At 36.7% G+C, this 11,034-nt stretch overlaps 1 protein-coding gene across 1 annotated transcript; it reads right to left on the bottom strand.

The window, feature by feature from the left end:
* Nucleotides 1-2,564: 2,564 nt before the first annotated feature.
* LOC113337440 (putative cullin-like protein 2) lies at nt 2,565-3,140 on the bottom strand. Its single transcript, XM_026583116.1, has one exon. It carries the CDS (start codon nt 3,138-3,140, stop codon nt 2,565-2,567), a length of 576 nt encoding a protein of 191 aa, XP_026438901.1.
* Nucleotides 3,141-11,034: the final 7,894 nt, after the last annotated feature.

Below are 11,034 nucleotides of genomic sequence, written 5' to 3'. Positions count from 1 at the left end.
CAAGATCAAAATTTTGTGAAAACCGATTCTCAGATTAGAAACTTTGAGATTGGGAAAAGAGGAGAAATTTGAATTAGTCAGGTAATTCACTATTCTACTTTATTTTGGATAGAAAAATCCCTAAAACTGAACCGATTGAGTTTGTACACTCCGACAAGTCCAAATTAAAGAAGATTGCAACAACAGAGATATGATAATAAATAAAAATGGAACGAGATTAATTAAATCACACTACAATTAAGATAGGCAGCTATAAAGAAACTGGAAGATTATGATAATGTCCTAGAGCAGATATTGTTTTAGACACAGGCACACTATTTATACTTCAGAATCCATACGTACTAACGACACCTAAGAGTTCACAGATTAGCGGAGAGAATTAAAGTTAAATTACAGAAGGGGAGCAACAGACTATGGTTATCAAATGTACACAGAGACAACAAAGGTAAGAAATTGCAAAGAGAGATGTATCACTAAGATTTTAAACTAGAACAACACTGACTAAATGATGCAGATAGATAAGAATAAAAGAATAAACTTAGCAGAAGTCAGACTGGGAATACAAGATGTAAACAGGTGCAATAGAGATAATGCCAGTGCAAATAAAGAGTATTTATAGAGCTGCACAGATGGTTACAGGGAGTAATAAATAGAGGCAAAGAGTAAAATGGAAGAGAACAAGTGCACCGTGTAATAAGAAACTGAGCAACAGGGAAACACTAACTAGTAAGTTCAACTAGGATACTGAACAAGGGAAGTAAAAACAAAGAACTGAAAGCCGATATTAAAATCCTATGGATTTAACTAAACTACTGCAACCTAACAAGAGTGATAGGATCACTTATGCAGAAAAGGAGGTAGTAGCATTTAAAGCCTAGGCATGTGGGTCGTGGTCCTCATCATGATATAACAACAACATAACAAGAGTGCAGTACTAACTTGCTTAGCCATCTGGCCCATCTCACTTTAGACCACTGACTAACTCAACATTTTGGGGACAGCGCCTATTTTTCACTAGAGATTTATAGTAAAATACATTTACGGAGCAGAGTTCTGTACTCGACACGTGGTGTTAAGCTCCACCCAGAAAAACAAAATCCCTTTAAAAAAAGGGCATCAAGTTTCAAATGGTACGAATCAAACTAAATACTCTATGCCGGATTTGAACCAGCGTGCACAGCACTACGCCTACTGGTAGTCTGGTACTTTAATCTCTTAGGTACAATGACGGACTCAAATTAGACAACTTAGCAAAAGCTTAAAAGGTATATTAGTTAATCAAATTCGCAAATTTTAAGATCCAATAGCTCATAACGTTTCCAGAAAACATTTAGCACGATCTGTTCCAGCATAGACCCAAATGTTAGATATTTCAACTTATGCGCAATAGTCTTGAGCAAGCTTAGTGAATGCAGCTATACGAAGTAAAAATATCAATGCCTACTTCCCAAGATCAATATCAAACACTGAACCAGATACAGTTTTAGAAAGAGAAAAAAAAAGTGGGGGATTAGTCGATGGTCGAAAGTAAGATGACAAAAGTCAAATCCTCCATAAAATTCCAGCTAAACTTAATCTCTTTCTCAACAGTCATACTATTGTCTGAAGTTCATAACTCCATAAATGGAGTAAATAAATTTCTCTATATCAACAGTTTACTCGATGCTTTCACTGGATAAGAACGTCGTCAAAATCGAAACAATAAGAATATGTTTTAAAGAAGAAAACTTGTATCAGCAAATCACTGAAGCATCCAGCTTCTAGTTTGTTGAGCTTTCCCATCAAGAGAATAGACAATGCATTGATTCCAACCGGACAAGACTATATAAAAGACGGTCATGTTTAGCCAAACAGTCGATGACAGCATTGCCTTAACAGTTTTGCTGTGCAGCACTAGCAGCTTGAAACAAAGTGGTTAACCAATTTCATGTTTACTGTTGCTGAGTAAAGAAACATGCTAATCACTCATAGACGACCGATAAGTATCTTTACCACCCATGACGCTCTACAGCAACACAAAGAAACAAAAAAAGTAATTGACATAGCAATTCAGACTAGAAAGAGCTCAGGGAACAACACCTAAATAGGGCCCCAATTTTCTCCCTATTGATAGAGGAAAGGTGGAGGGGCAGTGTCCCACTCCCTATACAAGAGGCTATAAGTTATGGTCCAATTCTTCAACACAATGGTGAAGTAAGTCAAGATTGAGTTAGTATATGGCGAACAACACAAACATGAACCAAAGCAACCAAGACACCTTTAATCAGTAAAACTAATGATCCCTGTTAAAGCGTTAAGTCAATAACTGAATAACGGGAATAAACAGTAGTAATTTACTCTCTAGCATAAGCTAAAATAAGCAGTAGTAATTTATAGTCATAGTCATAACCAATTTACTCTAAGTAAAATGTCTCCATGTACATCATTGTTACTTACCAGCTACCACCGCTGCATCTTCTAAATATTAGCAAAAACTCAGTGCATCCTCCAGAGATCGTCAGGTTAATTTGTCATCACCAAGCTTCACAGATTGCATCTCCTTTTCAAGATCCTGTTTGGCATTTTCAGCAGGGAACACCTGAACTTTGAACTTTTTTCAACAACTTCTTCTCAGTACTGGAATGCAAATAGTGAAAAATCCTGTCCTTCTCCCTTTGAAAACATTCTGCAACCTTAATCTCATTAGAACCTTTCCGAGTATAATAATCGACCATATCACTTAAAAACGCAGTTTCGAAATCATCAACATAACAATCCAACTTATCTTTCCCATTCTCATTCCCAATTTCAACAAACACCTCTAAGACATCCTTGACCAAACTCCTATCAATTTCATCTCCCTCGCGTTCTTGATTAATCAACACAATAACAGCATCCCTAACTTTCACTTTCATCTTCTCATACACTATTTTACGAAAGCAACCAAACCCAACATCTTTCAAACAAGGAAGTTTCATTCGAAGAATATAATAGCGATCCATATAATTGAAATAGCGAGAAAGCTTACTCACCATAACCTTATGATTAGCCCATCTCTTAACAAATTCTTGCACCATAGAAACATCATCATTCGGGTTATAGAAAATGATGACATGACTTATTGGGAGTAAAGGAGAAGGTGGAAATAAGACTTTCTTCATGACCCTAGGTCTTAAGTCTACGTCATCTTTTATCTCTTAATTTAAATAAAAAGTGTAAGATAGTACCTTGGAGATTGGAGATAAAAATTAGGTAGAGAGTGTTATTTTTAAATTCTTTTGTCTTGTAGTGAATGACCCATAAACAAAAGGTATAAATAACACCTCCACATAGGATGACCTTGACCTCTAGCATTGGAGATGCTCTAAAGAGACCGATTAAGAAAAAAGAAGAACCCTGATTTTGGGCATACTGAAATCTTACTAGGCATACTGCATAAAGACAAAAAAAAGGTTGTGAAATAGCAAAATCAGATTACCCCTTAACCCAATTTTTTTAATGGCAAATTTGCCCTTTACGTGTTAGTAATATTGATTAGTGATTAAATATTTTGTTTAGTGATTAAGATAATTTTCAGAATTATAAAGGTTGTTTAGATGATTTTTTGGATCATGGTTCGGCGAAATAGGTTGAGGTTCGGCTCACATTTATGAGCCGAATCTACCAATTGATGAACGGTTCGGCTCACTGAATCTGTTTACTGCATGCGCCGAACCTATAATATTCAATTCCAACCCTTTTGCTAGACACTAGTTCGGATTATATGAAAGTTTCATAGTAAGCCGAACAACATCCTGAATAGCCCGGAAAAAAAATAATTACTGTTTCGGCTTATATTTCGAAAATCGTATGAGCCGAACATCAATTAGTTATTTTTTGGGTTAAAATATTATTATTGGTTCGGCACATATTGAGAATTTCGTAATAGCCGAACCTCGTAAATGTGCTAGGTTCGGCACATATTATGATTATCGAATACGCCGAACCTCTATGCATCTCTATCTGTGACTAGGTTCGGCTTGAAATTTCATGCTGAACTATTCATATACACTTACATGAAGCTTTTGTGAAGAACAGTTCGGCTAAAAACTCAACTCAATTTTGAGCCGAACCAAACACTGTAACCATCATTTAATCGATGAAAAACAGCAAATAGGAGATTGGGTTTGTAAAACTAACTTTCTTATCCTCATTTCCGGAGTTGGAGATGCAGTTGGTTCAATTTCTGGTTCAATTGGTGGTTGATTTTCAGTTTCTACACCTTCATCTTCAATTGGTTCTTCTTCTTCAATTGATGGATTAGAAGACGATTTGGTTTGCCTAGTCCCTACTTTTCTTTGTACGAGTCATTATGTGGTTGAGTTTAATCGACGATCAAATTTTTACGAATCGACAATGAATCACGATGATGAATTTTTTTTCGAGGGGGGAGAGTTCGGATAGAGGAGGAGGAAGAAGAAGAGATGTTAAGGGAAACTGATTTTGATTTTTTAGAAAACTGATTTTAGATTTTTGTATTAAAGGTATATAGGTAATTGAACTACCCATTGGGTACCCCTTATAAGGTCACCCAAGATGGGACTATTGTTTCGTATGCCTAGAAAGATATAGGTATGCCCAAAATCAGGGTTCAAAAAGAAATACTATTAACTCGGTGTACTTGTTTTTATAGGCGATATAGGAGGAGTTATTTTAGTAAAGTAAGCCCGGCCCAAACTATTGCTCGTTCAATACTATCAATTCAGCCGTCAATGACTCAAGGTAGAGCTGAAAGGAGAGACTCAACGCAATTGCACCAATATCTTAAGGCCAAGCACTATGATGCACAATTTCCCCTCCCTATCCCTTAAATGTAGGGGAAAATTTCAAAAACTATATGGTATGGTCTCCCATATCCCTATCCTAGCTAAATTGGGGCCTATAGCTACATGACAAAATAGGGTCATTGAAAAGTAAAAAAGACACCCCTTATCCAATTATTTTTTAAAATGACTAATTTACCCTTTGATTAATTAGGCTTAATCGGGTAATTAATTGATGTTTAATCAAATTAAACTAGAAACTAGCTAATCTTGATTCTTCATCAAAAAGTGAAGAAAAAAAAACTTAAAAAAACTTGCCCAAAATCGGTGGATGTTCTTGCTCACATAAACCTATTGTAAGAATCGGTTTATAATACTTAGAACATAGACCGATTATAAAATTCAAGAGTTTTTCTGTGATTTTTTTGCTCTTTAATCGGTTTACATAAATTCCCAAATAAACCGATTAAAGGAATCGGATTTTGTCTATATATGTATATACCGATTGGTCCGAGAATCGGATTTTGCATAGACACGTACTCTTAAATTTGATATTTGATGACTAAAGATGAAAGTAAAAGACACAAATATTGGTTTCTTCCGTGATGTTGGAAGATGAAAACTTCAAGTCTATTTATATTGTACTAGTTCATGAATACAAGGAAGAATTTACATAAAGATAGAAACAAATATATTTACAATGAATGCATATAATTCTAGTTTACATAACTAATTGGTCTTCCTTCCATTCCATGAGTTTTCTTTCCATTCCATGAGATATACGATAGTTATTGTAAATCTTTTGCCTTCTCATGACATCCTGTAGCTTTGATTTGAAGATACACGGAAGTAATGCTCATTTATTTCATAATCTTGTAGTCTTTAAGAATAATGAAAACTGTTTACAGGTTGGAAATGAAAATTACACGTATGTAATTTTCAATACCCCCCTCAAGTTGGAGCGGGGGAAGAAATAGAGACCACGCCCAACTTGCTAACGATTCTTTGATAAGCTTCATCTCCCAGTGGTTTAGTAAAAATGTCAGCAAGTTGTTGATGGGAAGGAAGAAAAGACGGGATAAGTAGACCAGACTTGATATTTTCACGAACAAAATGACAGTCGATTTCAATGTGTTTCGTGCGCTCGTGAAAAACTGGATTATTGGCAATGTGCAATGCAGCTTGATTATCACAGTAGACAGTCATGGGTTGAGAGTGTGATATCCCAAGATCACGGAGTAGAAACTTGAGCCATTGAAGTTCTGAGGCTAAGGAGGAAAGTGCTCGATATTCAGCCTCAGCAGACGATCTTGAAACTGTATGTTGTTTCATACTTTTCCAGGATAGTGGACTAGAACCCAACATGGTAAAATATCCAGGAGTAGATCTACGGGTTATTGGGCAACCAGCCCAATCAGAGTCAGTGAAGCCACTAATATGAAGTGAACTAGAAGAGGACAAAAGGAGACCGTGATTGATAGTACCTTTTAGGTAACGTAAAACCCATGTAGCAGCATCCATGTGAGCTGTATGTGGACTTTTCATAAATTGACTTAAGTAGTTGACGGAATAGGTGATATCCGGCCTCGTTATAGTTAAATATATTAAACGACCAATTAAACGACGATAAACAGATGGGTCAGGGAGAGGAATGTCGTCTGTAGGAAGAAGTTTTAGATTTTGTTCCATTGGAAAGTTACAAACTTTTCCTCCAAGCAGACCAGCATCATTTATAATATCTGCGATAAATTTACGTTGGCCAAGAAATAGACCACGTGGAGAATGAGACACTTCGATACCGAGAAAATATTGCAATCGTCCAAGATCCTTGATGGAAAAATGACGAGCGAGTAGTAATTTTAACTGAGTGATTGCCTGATCGTTGTTTCCAGTGATGATTATGTCATCTACATAGACTAGAAGATAAATAATGGTTGAATTTCGACGAAAGGTAAACAATGAGTAGTCTGCATAAGACTGTTGAAATCCTTCATGAAGCAAAGTATTTGAAAATTTAGCAAACCATTTTCTAGAGGATTGCTTTAGCCCATAAATAGATTTGCGTAAAAGACATACCTTATTTGGATTTTCTTTAGTGAAACCTGGAGGTAGACGCATATAAATTTCTTCATGTAAATCGCCTTGTAGGAAGGCATTATTGACGTCGAGTTGATGAAGAGACCAACCTCGAATGGCAGCAACAGATAGTAAGGCTCTTACGGTGACTAATTTAGCAACTGGGGCAAATGTATCATGGTAATCCACCCCTTCGAATTGTGTATAACCTTTGGAAACTAATCGTGATTTGTAGCGTTGTATAGTTCCATCTGCATTGCGTTTGATTTTATATACCCATTTACGTCCAATGGGTGTTTTACCGGGAGGTAAATCCACGATGTCCCAAGTGCCATTTTCTTGTTGTGTCGTAACTTCTTCAACCATAGATTTGCACCAGACGGGAATTTTAGCAGCCTCCGTATATGATCGTGGTTCTGTATCGGATAAAACTACTGTGACGAATGCCTTGTGCTTAGGAGACAATTGTTCAAAAGATAAATAAGAGGTTAATGGATATTTTACGGATTTTGGAGATTCATGTGTCAATTAAGTAGTAGTCTGACAAACATAATCTTTTAAGTGACTTGGGGTTCGACGAGCACGAATAGGTCGTCCCTCATTTTGAGACATAGGTGGACGACCATCTACGATAGCTAGTGATGGAGACATTAATTGAGAAGTATCCGTGGATGATATGTCAACTATAGTAGGAGATGAATCAGTTGCATTATTCATTGAAGGAGGAACATCAACTGTAGTAGGGTGATTATGTGGAAACATGTGTGTACCATTAGAAGATTCAGGTAAATAGTGATCATCTTCATCAAATGAATCATATTCAGACATGGGATTAATATTGACGGAAGGAGAATGTGACGTCGATTGACCATCTTGAGATATGTCATTGTAAGGAAATGTAGTTTCATGGAAATGAACATCATGAGAGACATAAATTTTCTTGGTAGCCAAATCATATAGTCTGTATCCTTTTTGTCCATGTGGATAACCCAAAAAAATTTGCAGGATATGAACGGTTGTCAAATTTGTGAGATGGTTTGGTGTTGCGTCCAAAACAGAGACAACCAAATGTTTTTAAAATTGAATAATCTGGTTGATCATTTCATGAGGAGATTTGTAGCCCAAGGTAGGAGTGGGCATTTTATTTATTAAATAAGTAGCATGCATTATGCATTCACCCCAAAATGATAAAGGTAAATCAGATTGCAAACGTAGTGCACGTGCAACATCCAAAAGGTGCCTATGTTTACGCTCAACAATGTCGTTTTGTTGTGGAGTGTGGACAAAACTTCTTTGATGGGTAATTCCATGTTGGAAATACCAAGCTTTCATTTCATTAGAGAGAAATTCAGTTCCATTATCGGAGCGAATCGTTTGTAATTGAGGTAAATATATATCTCCAAATCCAGAGCTTATAACGGAGACTTTCTTTTGAAATTGAGTGATAACATGAGAGTAAAAATACTTGAGGAATTTTGATGTTTCTGACTTGGTTTTCATAAGAAAAACCCATGTACAACGTGTGTAACCATCGACTATAGTAAGAAAATAACGATCATTAGAAAGTGAAGGAAAATTAAACGGCCCCCAAATATCGCAGTGTATTATTTCAAATGGTTGTTTATTACAACTAGTACTTAAAGGAAAAGAATTGCGAGTTTGTTTCGCCTGTGGACATACCCCACAAGGTCGATTGCAACTTGAACTAATATAATTAAAATTCTGACATAAATACTTAAAGCGCGCTGAAGACGGATGTCCTAATCTCCAATGCCATAGATCAAATGATGATTGAGTAGTGACTAATGCTGTTGGGGGTGTCCGTAGATAATAGAGACCATTACGGTACTCACCCAGACCAATCAGCTTCTTCCCTGACAGGGCCTGAAATTGACAGTAATTTGATGAGAAAAGTGTTGTAATAGAAGACGACTTGGTGAGTTGACTTACAGAAATTAAATTGAATTTGAATGAGGGTACATGATAGACCCTTTCTAATATTAAATCTTTGGAGAAAATAATACGTCCAATATATAATATGGTTGCAAGAGAGCCATCAGGAAGCTGGACATTGAAATTTTTAGGTGTTGGTTTGTATGTACTAAGAAATTTTTAGGTGTTGGTTTGTATGTACTAAAAACAGTAAGATCAAAACATACATGATTCGTCGCACCAGTATCTATAATCCATGAGTGTGATGAGAAAAATAATGATTTGGATGATTTAGAAGTTATATTAAAAACTGATGAAGAAAAGTGTAAAGATTTACCTGCTATGTTGAGAATTGGCGCAGTGTCAGCAGGCTCGGAAGAGAGCATTTCCAGGAGCTTAGCATATTGATCAGCTGTGAGTGCCGGTGCCGGGACAGAAGACGATGCTTCACCATTTGTAGGAGATGCCGCGATAAAGGTGGAGCCTTCTTTTTTCTTTGGTGGATAACCATGCAGCTTGTAGCATGTTGCACGAGTGTGCCCGACACGGTTACAATGGTCACAGTGAGGCCTAGGCCTCTTGTTGGGACCACTGTTACGATCTTGGAATCGTTGAACATTAAGTGTCGCAGACTCAACAGTGGGTACAACAAGAGAAGCAATCTCCTGTTGCTTCTCCTCCTGACGTACCAGAGCATAAATTTTGCCAGTAGATGAAAACGAATCCATTAAGAGAATTTGGCTACGTACCATTGAGAAGCGATCGTGTAAACCTTGCAGGAATTCAATAGCGCGATCCTGATGAAAGCGTTCCATCATCTCCTTGCCATGGCCGCAAATGCAAGGTTGGACGGTAGTCAGAGAGTTGAGTTCGTCCCAGAGAGTTTTCAGCTTGGTAAAATATGATGAGACATCCTGACCTTCTTGCTTGAGGGAAGCAATTGAATGCTTCAACTGATAAATATTTGGAGCGTTTGATTGAGAATAACGCTCATGGAGATCGTTCCAGATTTCTTTGGCAGTATCACAGTAAAGGACACTTGATCGAATGTCAGGGATGATGGAGTTGAGCAACCAGCTGCTCACCATGTAATTTGAGCGTTCCCACTTTTTCAGATCCTCAGAGTCTGCTGCAGGTTTTGTTAGAGTTCCATCGATGAAGCCGATTTTGTTCTCCCTCAAAGATAGTGAAATCCCACGACTCCAGATGTCGTAGTTATCAACAGTCAATGGTGGAGTTACGAGGATTGTTGTGGGATTATCCGAGTGATGTAGTTCGAGAGGATTAGTGAGTGATGTGGTCAAAGAACGACCATTTGAGATTGAGTTTTCAGAGTGTGTGTTGTCAACGGAAGCATCTATTGGATCGATAGGCGATACCATCATAAATTTGATATTTGATGACTAAAGATGAAAGTAAAAGACACAAATATTGGTTTCTTCCGTGATGTTGGAAGATGAAAACTTCAAGTCTATTTATATTGTACTAGTTCATGAATACAAGAAAAAATTTACATAAAGATAGAAACAAATATATTTACAATGAATGCATATAATCCTAGTTTACATAACTAATTGGTCTTCTTTCCATTTCATGAGTCTTCTTTCCATTCCATGAGATATACGATAGTCATTGTCAATCTTTCGCCTTCTCATGACAGTCTGTAGCTTTGATTTGAAGATACAGGGAAGTAATGCTCATTTATTTCATAATTTTTTAGTTTTTAAGAATAATGAAAACTGTTTACATGTTGGAAATGAAAATTACACGTATGTAATTTTCAATACGTACAAACCGATTGTTCGAGAATCGGATTTCGTAGATACGTGTTGAATTAAATTCGATTGTGAGTGTATATATATATAATGTAATGGGAGGTTGAATACGAATTCATTCTTATAAACGTGTCTTTTTCACTTTTCAATCGCATGAGATACAGGTGTTGCAACGTGTTGAGTGTGAATTAAAATCCCATCGCATGAGATACAGGTGATGCAACAGGTGTATATATTATTCACATTCGATTATGAGTGTGAATTAAAATCACATCTTCTTACACGTGTTGTAACAAACAATCGCGTGAGATACAGGTGTAAATACAAATTCATTCTTATACAGGTCTTTCGTAGTCAGTCCTCCCATTATATAATCTAAAGTCAACTGAAAAACTGAAAGAGAGTTTTGGAGAGATGGGATTTTGCTTTTCGTGCTTTGTTGGTGGAGAAACAGAGAAGAGTAGAGAAGC

This window comes from Papaver somniferum, unplaced genomic scaffold, assembly GCF_003573695.1.
Source record: "Papaver somniferum cultivar HN1 unplaced genomic scaffold, ASM357369v1 unplaced-scaffold_16, whole genome shotgun sequence".
Lineage (NCBI taxonomy): Eukaryota > Viridiplantae > Streptophyta > Magnoliopsida > Ranunculales > Papaveraceae > Papaver > Papaver somniferum.
The sequence above is the reverse complement of the archived record's forward strand: the minus strand, read 5'-3'. Positions and strand labels throughout refer to the sequence as shown.

Bases quoted from the DNA above. Each gene is read 5' to 3' on its own strand.
- LOC113337440 (XM_026583116.1), bottom strand. From the start codon at position 3,140: ATGAAGAAAGTCTTATTTCCACCTTCTCCTTTACTCCCAATAAGTCAT.